Genomic DNA, 16,256 nt, shown 5'->3' with positions numbered 1-16,256 from the left:
TGATGGAAAACTAGTTTGACCTTCCTTGAACTTTTCTATCCATTCATACACACTTCTTCATACTGCACACAAGTCTTAACGGCACCGGGTAAAAAAACAAATCACTGCACGCTAATCTACTTTCGTGCAAATCACAAAAAGCAGGGTATCCATTTTTGCTCACACCGCAGTTACAAATAAACCTTTGCAACACGTTCACACCTGCACAGCAGTGACCGGGGAGACAGGAGACTTGAACATCCTGATAACAGCGCGGCCAGCAGGAGTTTTAGTATAACTAGAGTGCGGATAATTTTTGACTCACCCTCGAAGGTTTTTGTGACATCGAACTTCGCGGTTTCTCTGTAATAGGACAAGCTTCACTGTATTATTTATTTTCTTTCCGGCTCTACCACAACGCTTTGGCCTTACATCCGTAACATCCGCAGCAGATTGGTGGTGCTTTCTCAAGGAGGAGGGGTACTCTAACATCAACCATAGGGACATTATCAAATTGTGGGCATCCAAGAGCAAGTGGGTAAGAGGTAACAAGGGTGCTATAGCGTCCATGATGTTGCCTGAGCAGCAACCTTTGAAAAGATGAGATCAGCTGGCATCATGTGTCTTAGAGGACGCAAATGATATTTTTCACATTCCCTGGCTGGGAGTTGTTGCCTTAATGGGAGAGTAGCCGGATAGAGAGACTGCTGGGAATAAATGAAAAAAAAATGTAATAAACTTATATCTCCACTTTCTGTCTGGGCACATCTCACCACCACATCATTGATTATTTCTAATAATTACTGTATAAAGACAATGTTCTACAATTTTTTTCTGACAATCTTTTTTTTTTTTTTGATAAGTCCATCTGTGCTACAGCCTGAACCAGGGCCAAAAAGAGACTTACTTGCTGTGAAGTATTCCCGATCGCATTGCAAGGAATAAACAGTTAGCTGATTTGGGATTGGCTGCGGAGTTCACACTTAGCAAATCCAAAATTTTTTGCCAACTTCAGCGCATTTACAAAAGCAGCATGATGGTCACCTGGGACAACCACAGAAGAGGCGTTAATAACTCTTGTTTGGTTGAGTACACTAATGCAATGTACAGCATTCGATAATATACTGTACTGTACTGTATGTGTGTGATTTATCAGGATGCATTCCTCCCCATGAGGAATAATGCATAGATTTGTCTTTTTCCTTTTCTTTTTTTTTTCCCCTCCAAGCTATATGGTCCTAGGGAAGAGGCGAGGAGTCTTGATTTGAGTTTGAATGCACGGACGAGGTTGTACAGCTCGCCTCGTTTGCTTGGGCAGGTGTTGCTCTAGTCTCGCTCACTCAATAATTTACAGTCATCACTTCTCTCAGTCCTTTGGGAAGCTTTCTCACGAGCATGGCTGTGCTAGTGGAAGAAATTTCTTGATGAATTGCTTTTTTTTTTGTTTTTTTCGTTAGGCCGGATCATGCGGCCTCTGTGCCACGGTGCTTTCAGTTATTCATGCTTGGCTTCTTCTGATTCCCTTTGAGTCAGAGTTTGAATAAATATCTACAGTAGATCTTCTCCACTTGTCCTTGTTGCAGAAACCTATATTTCGCTAGTGCACCATATCAACTGCTAGCATTTTTTTCCAAGATAAGAATGCTGGGCTAAATTATTTTGCATGCAAATAGGATGACTCGGCAAAAATAATAGGGATTAATTGGATTACTGTACTTAACTCTGAAAGCTGGAAATTATTAGGCTTCCTATTTTTAGCCTCCGCTGCAGACTAAGCTAATGGTTACATAATGTTATGCCATGAGATATTTAGTTACACTGACCCCTGGAAAGCAGCGACACACAGCTAAGTGCTGCTCCAATTAATTCGACTTAAAATGTCCAGCGTGGACCAAAAAGCAGATTTAGCAACTAGGTTGGCTAGTGTAGTGATTAGCCAGCAGTTCCTTGAAGGGACAGCCTACTTTAGCTTGAAGCTCTTTTTCGTACACTTGTATTTAACATATTGCACACACTCCACATCAACAGGCATGAGATATGTATAGACGTACAGGTATGTACAGTAGTTGTTAATAAGAGTGCCGTTGATGAAGAGACTCTCTGGGAACAGCAAGCCGGGGGGTGTGCCAGATCTCATTAGGACACCCTGCTTGACAGCTGAATTAATGCTGATTAGAAAAACCCATCGTTCGTAAGAATTAGCACACACGAGACAAAAATAAATGCAATTTGTAGTCAAGCTGTAATTTCGGAAAGCAGTTAAACGTCTAGTCGTCTAGACGTCTCCTCCAAAGCTTTTCCAAAAATAATAACAATAATAAGAATAATGATGAATTTGGAAGTCAGTGTATATTTTTGTGCTTTCATTAATGAAGTTCAGTGCTGATAAGAGCAAAGAATGATTCACACTGTTCCTCAGTCATTGTATTTCTAGCGTGAATTCATTTTACGCTACACTGCTAACTCTAAAAGCAAATAAATCAGTGCAATGAATGAGCAAAATAATGCATCTATTTAACACATTCAATTTTTCAAAAAATGCACTGAAATGATTCCTGTATGGAAGCTTATGTGTGTATGTGTGTTTACAGATCCCTCCATATATACGCAGCTTAGGATCTGACATTCTTTAAATGGATGTTATGTCTATCTGAGTATCTGAGAGTCTTTTCCAGGCTAATGACCTAGAAATCCTCAAGAGAAGGTTCACAGAAACTGGACATTTAACAACAACAAAACATAATAATAAAATGAAAAAGCTTGGGCTTTTTCCTGTCTTATAAAACAGGTGATTATATGACGTTCATGGTGGCTTCAGACTGGAGGGAAACCCAGTGTGCTCTTTTGCTCTTATATCCAATCTACGTGAAAATTTACAGTAGATGTTTTGTGCAAGATGAGATGCCTTTCTGATCACCGTGGATGTAAAGAGTGATTGAGTTTCTATATCCTACCTGGAAGCTTATCATTGCATGCAGGTCATTTCTTTTGCTCGTTGTGTCTAAAATTTACAGAAAATTATTAATTCAGTCATCTTCGATACAGTTTACAAGCATCCAGGAGGCCTGAAACCTGAAATCTCAGAAGCATAACTTTGGGCATAAAGTGGGGTACAACCTAGAATGGTGCTAGTCAAAGGTCGCACACATGCTATAGGCCATTTGGGAACGCGTGTTAACCTAATTTGCATGTCTTTTAGATTGCAGGTGGAAACCACCCAAGCACACGGAAGAACATACAAACTGACCCGATGTGGGAATTGAACTGTTGACCCATAGAGATGCAATCCAGCCCTTTTGGTACGAACATTTATGCCACAAGAAAAGTCACAAGAAAAGTTATGCTGATGCTTGATATGAACTGATCAAGCCCCTGACCTGTTTCTGCTTGTTTGTTTATTTGTTTGTTTGTTTCGCACCGCACTGCTGACAATTGGCTGATTTAGATACGTGCATAAATTTGCAACATAAAAGTGCACAAAGAGTGTAAATCCACTAATTAACATGTGAAACTTGTGTGAGTTTTCAAGCTGATTCGGATTTCCCCAGGACATTAATGAAAAATTTAATCTCATAAAAATACAAAAGCATAACAAGACTGAAATAAAGAAACAAAAAATTGCATCTTTTTTTATCACAATCAGCAGAAGGATGACAATAGGGAGCCAATTAAGCACACGGAGAGAAAACGTAACCATTAAATAATTAAGCTGATTACACAGTACAAAATTGAGGCCTCATACCGCATTGATTATTGTCCTTGCTGGGGGAGAAAGGTGATTAAGTGGATGGAATTACCATGAAAACCTCCAGCAGTGTAGAGTACGTGTGTGTGTGTGAATGGAAGAGTAAGTCTGAATCACGCGTTATGGATTGCCGTGGGACTGTTAATTCTAAAACTCGGTTAAATTCCAATTTGTACTGTAATCCGTGTGTCAAATGGCATCAGTTACGACACGCCACCGCTGTGAGGACTGTTTAAACAAGTCTTAATAGGATGAGTTACGAAAAAAGAGACAGCAGATGGTCACCTCTTTTGCGGCACTTAAAGAGCAAACGATATATCCTCCTCCTTTTCGAACCTATAAAGAGCTTGACTTAATGACTTAATGCCCCCTAGATTTGCTTAGAATTAGCTGAGGCTCCACCACACACACACACACACACACACACACACACCTCCCTTTAAGACACGTGCATGAGCACATGACCCCCATATACACCGTTTGCAAGTTAACATCTGCTGCCACGGAGAAACCCAGGGCATGAATCACAAAAATGTTCCTCTTTCCAGATTATTAAGCACAGGGTGACCAGTCAACCGACCCCGACCCCCGGTGTCTACCAGACACCAACACGACCCCCCTAAAGCAACTCTTCCACACTAATAATCCCTGGATTATTAGCTAGATATTCTTTATTTAAACACTCACCAAACATCAGGACGTGTGAAATCTATTCAATGTACCACACTAACCTTCACACAAACTTATTTACCGAAGTCAAAAGCTTGTAACCTTACTAAAAATCTGTAACCTTTTATTCTCCAAAATGGGGTGATGGGTGGAGTAAGAGGCTCCCATTGAGGTGGAACCCCAGACGCCCATCCACACCTCGACAAAGAACACAGAAGCTCGGAGCAAATGGCAACACAAAGACAGGCAGTTTTTATGGGGACTGACGTATGGCCTTGTATTGTCTCCGAAAGCACTTTGATCACAAAGAGCGCCTGTCTTCCGTATGACAATTGAGGATTATGGGTACCGCTAATTAACATTTTAATCAGCAGGAGGGATTTGCATGGTAATGTTCAGCCAAGATGTCAATACTGTGTGATGATTCGAGACCTTTTTCTGCCATCCAGGATACACCGAGCATACACATTCTGGAGGAATCTCAAATTATGTTATTTAAAAGATGGGTTGTAAAGATTTTTTTTTTCTTGAATCTCTTTTTATTGAGCTTTCCACTTAGAGTACACATTAGAAGTTAAGGACCTTGTTCAGGGGCCCTGCAATAACAGCTTGGCAGTGCAGGGGTTTGAACCCATGACCAAGCAGTATTATGACACCTTAACCACTATCTCTGTGTGTATGTAATACACCGGAAGAAAATATGCCTAGGATCCTGAAGTGCTCTCCAGTACAAGAGATTATGTCTCCGTTAAAAAGGCTTTCAAACTGAAACACTTTAGGAAGGTATAGGCTTCTAACTAAACTACCCAAGAATCCTTTGGGGAATTTTCTTTTCTAAAAATGCAGGATTGTTTAAATTTACAGCTTAACAGGCAGGACCTGCAACAAGAGGAGAAGTGCATTAACATAATCTCTAACAAGATCAGTAAGAAACTGAATTAAGGCAACCATGCTGAATCACATCAGGTCATTACTGGATGCAAAAAAAATCTTAACCACATTCAAACAATGTTAAGTAAGCCTTTGGGAGGCCAACTATCCATGCTTGGTGTGCTTCTTTTGCCTTCTAATTGTACTGAAAGATGCTCACCCAGGAATATACAGGGTGGTGGTTTGGTGGCGTATTGGGTCACCTTGCACCTGGAGGTCCTGGGTTTGATTCCCGTGTCGGGTCTGTGTGCATGGAGTTTGCATCAGGTTCTCTGATTTCCTCCCACAGTCCAAAGACATGCAGATTAGACTAATTATAGGTGTTCCCAATCGCCTGTAGTGTGTGAATGTTGTACAATCGTACATCAGTCATCATTGGCCTCCACGGAGCCTGGTTGGACTAGATGAATGAATGAATGGATGGATGGTATGAAATGATGGTGCATTTGAAAGTGCTGCCGCCTTACATCTGGTGTGGTCCTAGTTCTGTCCTGAACTTTGGTTCCTCTCTCTGTGGAGTTTCACACACGTGTTGTCCTCATGCACATTTGGGTTCTTAGGTTTATTCCGTCCTCCTAAGGTCGTGCCACTCTTCTAGAGCTCCATGCAGGATGACTTCCGGTCTTATGTCCAATGTACATGTCCTATGTTGATAAATGACTCATCAAAGATAATTCAAAGAATATATACAGGGAATCGAAAGGAGTAAACTGATTTCAAACATGGGGGAATAGTTGTTATAAACAAACAAACACTGATTTAGACACACATCAGTACAATTGTAAGACTCTTAAAATGTGTCGTCTTCATCTTACACCATTTTCTTTGGGTGTTATTTTTGCAAAGATTCTTTAAAAAAAAAGATGCAAAATTTTTATTATTTCATATTCATTTGTTTTATGATTAATCAACACTTTATGGGTTTCCCTGAAACTGCTGTCCACTCAGTTATTTTGGGCTCATCATGTTGTGTTTGTGGTTTTATCATCGTCTCATCTTCTATACTGCTTTGTCCTGTATACAGGGTTTCTGGGGGTCCTGGAGCCTATCCCAGGAGACTTAGGGCATGAGGCGGAGTACACCCTGGACATGGCATGATTCATTAACCTTTGGGAATGAAATTATTCTTTGGACTGTAGAGGAAACCCACCAAGCAGGAGGAGAACATAAAAACTCTACACATGGCTCTTCCTGAGCCAGAAATCGAACGCGGAACCAGGTGGTGCAAGATGACAGTTTTAAAAATATAAAAACATTTCCTAAATTAAAAATATGTAATGAACAGTAGGCGGTAACTTTTAAGCAGTGAACCATCATGCTGAACTGAGGGTCCACCATATTCTCATTAAATGTTAATTTTACCTTTTCATGGTCCACCCTGTCATCAATCTTCCCATGACAGGTTGGACATAGATATGGATGGATGGATGAATGGATGGATGGATGGATGGATGGATAATTTGTGTTCCATCTTTTTTCATTTGCTGGCCTCACAGCAACTCAACTTTTTTAAAGAAAAAAAAACTTGCAGCTATCTCCATCTTCTTTTTTAACAAGGAAAAGCCAGAGAAAGCGAGTCACCCATCTCCATGGAGACCAGCAATATCTTCAGCATCATCCTCTTTGTGAGCGCTACATGTTCCACCTCCATACACACTCTCATCACAATCTCCATCATACAGCCTGTAACACACACACTCACACACAAAGCCACCTCCTGACACACAATCCTCTCACCGGTTAATGTAGGAAAAGGGTCCTTTGAGAGGTTTGCGTCATACATGACATCACTATAATGTATTTCATAATGGGCTCGGACTCGTACTGACCTATTATTGTGTTGTACAGACTGTGTTCACTGTTAGCCTCGAAACTTATGCATGAAGGGCATATATGCACAATTTACTTCATGCATTTATTTATTTATTTATTTTTTTTTTTTACTTTTATTTTTTTTTTTTACTCTTGGCTGCAGATATAGAGAAAAAAAACTTGCCTTGCAGTGCCTAAACCCTTGAATGATGCCTGCGTGTGCATAGTGAATATACATTCTCTCTCTCTCTCTCTCTCTCTCTCTCTTTCTCACACACAACCACACACACACACACCCGCACACCTCCCCCTCGGCACAAGGCTTTGTCCACATCAGGGAAAGGAGGAGGCGTTTCTGTAGCAGCAGAAGGCCAACAGATTTTTGCTTTTCAGTGACCTTCACAGAGAACCTAAATATACTGTGTATATAATATTTTTAATAAATAAAATATTTTACTAATAATAAATGCCAGGCACAGTGAGTCATGAGTCCTTACTGTTACAAGTGGATGATGATGATGATGATGATGATAAGATAAAAGCTAGCATTATGCAATTAACATATAGTATGCACAAGTTAATTCATATCAGCTTCATGTTTAAAATTCAATGTAATGTGAAGGACACGATTAAGGACCTACTGTATGACAAGCAGAGTGATCTTATACATACTGTCAAGTGCTGAATTCATAAACATCCAGCCGATGATTGAAATGCGAATCCTCTTGTTCCTTCATACATTATTATATACAGTAGAATATATTGTATTCGCAGAGGCGAAAGAAAAATCTTTTACAAACTACTTGGAGCCTTCCTGATAATATGCATTCATTTATTTCCTGCTTTACCCTGGGAGCGCCGAACACAAGTAGAAAATCAGGACTGGCGCATAATAGGGTTCCAATCTTTTTCTCTTTTTTTTTTCCTGCATTTTTTTTATACACCCATACACCATGAAAGAAACCATCATTCTAATTTTAAGACATCACACATTATTATTATTATTATTATTATATGCTAGAATTATAAGGCAGATTGTGTTGCATAATAATAACAGTGATGCTCAGACAAGAAATGAACAGCCCTTGGATGCATTAATAAGACATAACGTTATGGCATCCCACCTAATATTGGGTAAATACCTGTGATTTGATGACTGTGCATTGTTTGTTCTGCCAACTTTCTATGGGATTAATCTTACAAACTGTGCTGGTCACTGGCCCTCCAGGACTGGATTTGGAGACCCCTGGTATAGACGATGGGTGAGTAAGTGAGAGTGAGTACCTCTTCTATTGGATCGCAATACACGGGCCAGCATTCTTTCCCTGCGTCCAGCAGTGAGACTTACCTGCCAATGATCCTTTCACCAGTTCACTGTTTTTTCCTTCTTGGACCACTGAACACTGAAGTTGCTCTGGTCATCTATCCATTACAATTTGGCATTTCCAAAGTCAACCAAATCCTTATGCTTGCTTATGTTCCTGCTTCCAGCAGATCAACTTCAGGGGGAAAAAAAATTTCACTTCCTGCCTAATATTGTATATCCTACCCACCAAGTAGTCATAGTAGATACATAGCATTCCTACCAAGTCATAATGATACACTAAAAATCCAAGGGGCTTCAAGTCAAACCATGACTTTTATTTAGAAGAACACAGTTATGAGAGGGGAAACTACCTTTATTTATACTTGCATACCATAAAGGTAGAAGGTTTTCTCAGTACACCAGAGCCATGATCAGACAGTAAGACGCTGGCCTCCCAGGATCTCCTTAAATGGCCCAAATATGCGGAAATGGCTTTAAGCGAGGTCAGGACTGTACGGGGGATGTGGAGATAACTCCCAGCCGAGTTCCTGGAATGTTGTGTGGTGTTGGTGAATGATTGTGTGTACAGTTCCCACAGACAGATGCGTCTTTTCCACAAGTTGGTGACATATTGTCTGTCAATTTTGAAGGATCAGGCATTCCACTCAGTGAATGTTCACGGGAACGACTGCAGTGGGCATTCACGGCCGTATGGCCTTCTTCACAAAAGTTCAATTGTTTTACTGCGGCTAAGAGTCTCATCACTGTACTGTGCTTTAAGTCTTCTGCAAAGAGGAATCAGTTTTACGCTTTTAGTCACCAGAAATCTCATCACAAGTCCTGGTTTGACTTTCGAACATTGTACTTTGTCTGTTTATACTAACTAAAACTTTACTTGTAAGTTCAACAGTAAGTCCAATGCTGAGTGACAAAAATCATATGGACACAAAAGGGATAAAAATCACAAAGACAGTAGGAGCAAAACAAAAGTCAGCAATTATTGCATTTTTTTTTTCATACATACTTTTTCAATTGCTTGTTCTTGATATTGTTTGTAGAAGTCTGATCCAGACACACCACATCCATAAAGCCGCTTTCATTCCAAAAATCAAAAATCGAGTTTTAAAATTCATCGAGTTTGTAGAGAACCTGTACTCTCATGAAAGTTTCAGTTTAAACATCCGTAACGCTGATAAAATGTTGTATATTACCAATATGTAAATGATAATTATATAAAGCTGAGGATTTTATATTAAATGTTACACAAATTAACTTTCAATACCAAATCCAAATGTCACATCCATAATACTGGAAACACCCAATTAGACGAAAATAATTAAGTGTGGGTTCAGCAGTGCTTGCTTTTTCAGCCTCTTTTTTTATGTCCAAAAAACTCTCTTTCTGCGTATAAAGGCATTCCAGCTTTACTTCTGGATGTTCTAAAATGCTAAAACTGAAGACTCCTTCCATAAATCGTTCACAGAAAACATATGCAGAAATTACATAAAACTTGTTTGCTTGCTCTTAGAGTAGGAAATACCGTACATATACAATTGGTACAAAGTCTTTTAAGAATTTACCTTCGATCTACTTTCTTTGATTGAAATTCCACTCTTATTCTTTCTCAGTCCTTTGGGAATTTAAAAAAATGTTAGTGAAATCCTGCATTTATAGTTTTACGTTTTCATCACTACACAGTGTGATCTAAGAATAATAACGACAGTTAGTGCTGCTGCCACTGAATACACGGATCCTAGTAAGAAATTGTTAGCAATTTAATGAGATGTGGTTTCTAACATCGTTGCAAGCAAACTGTGTTTTTTCTTTTGCTATCATTTTTCTAAGCAGCTTTGAGTGCTGACAAATAATGGTAAAATTTTTTAGTTCATTATAATAATTCTTTAATTAATAAAACAAAGGCAAAAGAAAAATTACAATTCAAAACACACAAAAAAAACTTTTTGCATCACACAGTCGCAATATCTGTGAAAAGTACAAATGTAAATATAAACATCGAAAAGCTGTAGAAATGTATAGCATGATCGATGCTCTATACTGTAGAAAATGTGCATATGGACATATGTACAAATTGTCTTGAGTGCGCTTCTGCAGACTATGAAGGAGGGTCGTCTCCGTGGATCGCCTTGTATTTAGCCATTTCTTCAGGAAAAACCTTTCCCAGTTCAGAGATGAGAAGACTTTTAAACTTCTGTAAGGAAATAAAAATAGATTGTTCGTTTAAACAAGATGTCAGTGCTCGATCTGTGTACATTGTACTTGACAAGATATTTGGTTTTAAGTGAATGTAAAATAGGTTGATGGACTGTTGCCTCACCGTCATGGTGTCGATCTTTCCTTTCACCTGTTCGTTTTTAGCCAAAGCTCGCTCCAGACATTCTTTTGTGTAAAGCTGAGGATTACGGCCCTGATCGATGTATCTGGGGGGGTAAAAGTAAATTTTAGATGTGTGTTCCAACACTGCTCATCACCCTTTGATTAGTAAAGCATGGTGGAGGTAGCATCATGTCGTGGAAAAGTTATACGGCAATCAGGAAAGCTGAGAAAAAAAATGGTCTGGGTCGAGGCCGTTTAGTCAAGTACAGTGTAATCCTAGAAGTAATCATATTTGAGTCTAGTCTGTAAGAGAACGGAGATCCATATGAGGATTTAAGACTATAGCTGTAAATATTACTGCTTGAGCTACAGTGAGGTGGTTCAAAACCAAAAACCTAACTGGGCTTAGAATAACCCAGACAACTCCGAGACTCCACTCTGATTTAGGATGTTAAAAATGACCTGAACGCTTAATGTCCACCAATAGGGTCTGTCCAATCTGATCGAGCAAATTTTTCAAGAAACAAGACAAAAAAAAACCTCAGGATCCAAAAAAACACAGCTGGATGTTTGCCAACTTAAGTGTTACTCACTCAAATGCCTCCAGAGGTACGTGGATGTCGTTAAGCTGTTGCCGGCACTTCTCGATATCTTGCAGTCCTGTTATCATCAGATTCCTGAGAGAGGAAAAAGACAGCTGTTAGTAGTTATTTTAAATGAGATGACACAGTAGACCTTCAATCCTCTGTTCATGCTGACTGAAATTAATTTATAGATGTTACAACACTCAGCAATATTGTGCGCAGCTTTTTCTATGTTTAAGCAGCTTTTCTTAAAGAGATCCCGGGGACAAACCTAGCACCATTCTGAGCAGATGACTGACCTGGTTATACCAACTGATCAAAACTGTCCCCGTGGACCAATCAGGGATCGCACCTGTCCTCGTGGACCAATCGGTGATCGCACCTGTCCTCGTGGACCAAACGGCGACCGCACCTGTCCTCGTGGACCAAACGGCGACCGCACCTGTCCTCGTGGACCAAACGGCGACCGCACCTGTCCTCGTGGACCAAACGGCGACTGCACCTGTCCTCGTGGACCAATCGGTGACTGGAACTCTTCCCGTGGACTTTTCAGTGACCAGCATTGTCCTCGTAGACCAATCGATGATCGCAATTGTCCCTGTGGACCAATCGGTGACTGGGACGAATGGTCATCTGTGATTATTTTTACAGCGTTTTTACCAATGCCGTTTGTCACAAAAGAGATTTACAGAATCAAGATAAAATTAGGGAAGTGACTATGGAATCATCTGCTCAAAATGTTGCTAGTTTTGTCTCTTGAGTCTCTCTTATAACCAATCACTGATCACCACTTGTTCCCATGGACCAATCGATAATAATCTCTCTTACCGTGGACCGGAGTGGTGATCGCACTAGTATTTCCAACTCAGTTCCAGTTATTTAAGGTTTTTACCTACTGTCTACCACAAATTCAAATTCAAATGAATCAGCTTAAGTTTGTGAGTTTTTGACAAAAATTCAAGAACACACTTATAATTATAGTTGTAGTATAAATTATAGTTGTTCCATGAACAAAGAACAATGTTTTTCTATATAAAGAATGATGTCTTCAGAATTTTTTTCTCCATGTCTCCATATGCACAGGATTTTGATGTAGTTTATGGAGTCATAAACTACAACTTCTAGAGTCTTCAGAGTGTATGATCTACTTCCCCCTGAATAGTGTTTGTATAGTGTTTTGACACTATTCCTATAGTTTTAATGGGAAAATTAGCTGACAACAGCAACAAGCCTCAAATCAGCTTGTACATGCATGTTATTTACAAGTTCTGACGCGTGTTTTTTGTTACACAGTGTCACTGACGACTTCAGACATTTCGTTGATTTCTTTGTCTCTTGTTTATTTTCAACATCAAAAACAATGGTTGTTACAGTTTCTTGCATAAATCCACTGTAGTCACGACAAGTCGCTTGCTGCGTTCTGTAGCTTCGATAGATTACAGTTACAACAACTTATTTTACTGTATTCCTTTTAGCTTACTGTCTCACGGTCAAAAGCTTGTGTGCTCCACACCTTTCTGTATCCTTCCGTGTCTTAACAACAACTTACAACTAACGTGCGTGATAGACATGAAACTGCATAACTGTGGGATGATGTCACAGAACAACTCATGAAATGATGTCACAATACAAATTATAAGTATGATACTTAATGCTTAACTAATAAACTGAAATAAGATAAACATAACAAATCACAAGAATGAAATATGGCCCTTACATTTCCAGCCCCTAATTGACAGGCAGGAAGACTGACAATTACACACATTTTTTTGTTTTGTTGTTTTTTCCTTTTTCCACAATTGGGCCACAACATTTACTATTTGATACTATTTGATATTTGAAAATTTGAATCAGCTTTCTTAACACTTTAAACATTTGTTAACGGTTTAACTTAGGGTATTCATATCGCTGCGTACCAAATGAAAGGAACATGACTACTTTATAAGGTGATTAACAGTCCATTTCACATATGAGGCACAGCTTATCGATGGGTCTTTCCAGGGTACTGGTTTTAGTTTTGACCAGTACACGTCTCACAAGTCCTTTTTTATCAGGGAACACTTTTGTGATCCATCCGACGACCCATGGATTTCTTGGAGAAGACTCATCAATTATTAGAACTACGTCTCCGATCGTGAGGTTTTTTCTCACCTGAGACAATTTTTGGCGCTCCTGAAGCAAGGGCAAGTATTCACGCACCCATCCCTTCCAGAATAGGTCGGCAAGGTACCGAATTTGCTTCCACTTGCGACGTGCATACATGTCCTCTTTTTTGAAAAGTCCAGGAGGCAAGTTTGGCTGTTTTTTCATTAGCAGCAGGTGGTTAGGTGTCAGGGGCTCCAGGTCTGTGGGATCGTCTGTAGCGGTGGTAAGGGGACGGTCATTCATTATAGCTTCCACCTCACACAGGAATGTGTGCAAGCTCTCATCGTTTAGTGTTTGTTCTTTTAGTACAGACCTCAAGATTTTTTTAACTGACCTTATCTGCCTTTCCCATAGTCCACCGAAGTGAGACCCAGCAGGAGGATTAATAATCCATTGTATCCCCTTTTGGATGAGGACGCCTTCAATTTTTGACTGATTCCACTGTTGGATAGCTTTACGCAATTCAGTCTCAGCGCCTATGAAGTTTGTTCCATTATCACTTCTCATAACTGACACCTGGCCTCTTCTGCACATGAAGCGTCGAATAGCATTTAAGCAGGAGTCTGTATCTAATGACTGCGCGACTTCAATGTGCACGGCTCTTGTTGTCAGACAAGTAAACAATACGCCATATCTTTTAACATTACTTCTACCCCGTTTGACCTCAAAGGGTCCAAAATAGTCTACCCCTACGTTAGTGAACGGTGGGTGATCTGGTGTTATTCTATGGCGTGGCAGTTCTGACATTTTTTGTTCACTGTTCTTCGCTCTGATCTTTATGCATGTCACACAACTGGACAGAAACTTTCTCACAAGGGAATTTGCTGTCGGAATCCAGTTTTTCTGGAATTTTGAAAGCATATAATTCCTTCCACAATGTTCGACATGTTCGTGAGTGTTTCTTAAGATTAGAGTTGTAATGTGTGAGTCTTTGGGTATAATGACAGGGTGTTTTGCATGCTCAGGCATTGCAGACCTACCAAGACGTCCTCCAACTCTTAGCACTCCATCCTGCAGTACTGGATCTAGTTTGGAGAGACAACTGTTTCTTTTTACGGATGCATTACCCTTTTGTAAGATGGAAATTTCGTCTTTGAATTTTTGGTTTTGAATGAACTTAATGACTTCGTTTTCTGCCATTGTTAAGTCCTAAATTGTTAGAGACTTATGGTTTTCTGTTATTGAGTTGTTTGCCTGTTTGCTCGTTGGCAGTCGATGCGCGTTTTTGAATCGCACGCGCGCTCTTCAATCCACGTTCACACTCTTAAATCACTTATCTTCATTTCTGCGGCGGAGCAAGCTTTTGACTTTACATGTACATGCATGTTATTTACAAGTTCTGACGTGTCTTTTGTTACACAGTGTCACTGACGACTTCAGACGTTTCGTTGATTTCTTTGTCTCTTGTTTATTTTCAACATCAAAAACAACGGTTGTTACAGTTTCTTGCATAAATCCACTGTAGTCACGACAAGTCGCTTGCTGCGTTTTGTAGCTTCGATAGATTACAGTTACAACAACTTATTTTACTGTATTTCTTTTAGCTTACTGTCTCACGGTCAAAAGCTTGTGTTCTCCACACCTTTCTGTATCCTTCCGTGTCTTAACAACAACTAACAACTAACGTGCGTGTTAGACATAAAACTGCATAACTGTGGGATGATGTCACAGAACAACTCATGAAATGATGTCACAGAACAACTCATGAAATGATGTCACAGAACAACTCATGAAATGATGTCACAGAACAACTCATGAAATGATGTCACAGAACAACTCATGAAATGATGTCACAATACAAATTATAAGTATGATACTTAATGCTTAACTAATAAACTGAAATAAGATAACCATAACAACAAATCACAAGAATGAAATATGGCCCTTTCACAGCTTCTTAACGGCTAATATACTTCAATACGAATACTATAAATGTCTTTATTGTATTTTAAATAAAAATTTACTGTTTGTAAATATAAACATCATGAATAGAGAGATGTATATCTGAGTATTTACGTAGCTTACAGTTTCTGATTGAGTCCTGTTTGGCTGCTCGGCTGAAAATCGCTGACGATGATTCCCAACTGTCGGATATTTTCGATAAATTTCTCAAGATGCTCCTCGAGATTGTCAAACTTCTCAGCCATTTTGATAAACAATACAAATATTCATAAGTAAGAAATTATAATAACACGTTAACAACAACAAATAAAATCCAAAAGGGAGACGCTTGGTAAAGCGGCCTGTGAGCACACTTTCCGGCAGTGTACGACAAACCAATCGGAGACCGGAACTCTGGGTTGTCTTGGTAACGGTAACAGGGTTAACGTAAATTGTCTGGAATTGCTGCAAATTGTCGCAAGAATAAATGAAAAAACACAAAGCGGTGATATCGAGGTGATTATTATTATTATTATTATTATTTCACATCTGAGCAAATAATTAAAGCGAATTTTGCTTTAAAATCCTGTTCCAGCGATTTATATTTATCCCACTGATAATTCGATTTTTACGTTAAAAAATGTATGTTTACATTTACGCCCCATTTACAGTTTTAAGCACGAAAAATAACAAAAAAATAAAAACCGATATTTTAAATGAAACTCGGGTCTAAATTCCACCAAGAAGAAAGGGAAAGGCGTGAGGAGGTAGGCAGTGGCTGAAGTCCAGATACAACCCTACCTCCTACACAAGCGCACTACATAGTAACCGACAGTATAACCGTAAACACCCTACGTAGCGCACTATGTAT

General features: G+C 39.4%; 1 protein-coding gene across 1 annotated transcript; it reads right to left on the bottom strand.

Annotated features, from left to right (window-relative positions):
- Positions 1-10,317: 10,317 nt before the first annotated feature.
- On the bottom strand, positions 10,318-15,791 carry med10 (mediator complex subunit 10). The gene is made up of 4 exons (XM_053490067.1): positions 15,530-15,791; positions 11,369-11,452; positions 10,777-10,879; positions 10,318-10,650 (listed from the first exon to the last, which is right to left on the bottom strand). The coding sequence occupies exons 1-4, from the start codon at positions 15,649-15,651 to the stop codon at positions 10,555-10,557; spliced, it is 405 nt and encodes a 134-aa protein (XP_053346042.1). The 5' UTR covers positions 15,652-15,791; the 3' UTR covers positions 10,318-10,554.
- Between the last annotated feature and the right edge of the window lie 465 nt (positions 15,792-16,256).

This window comes from Clarias gariepinus, chromosome 28 (genome assembly GCF_024256425.1).
Source record: "Clarias gariepinus isolate MV-2021 ecotype Netherlands chromosome 28, CGAR_prim_01v2, whole genome shotgun sequence".
In the NCBI taxonomy this organism is placed as follows: Eukaryota; Metazoa; Chordata; class Actinopteri; order Siluriformes; family Clariidae; genus Clarias; species Clarias gariepinus.
This window is presented reverse-complemented; position numbering and strand designations above follow the sequence as displayed.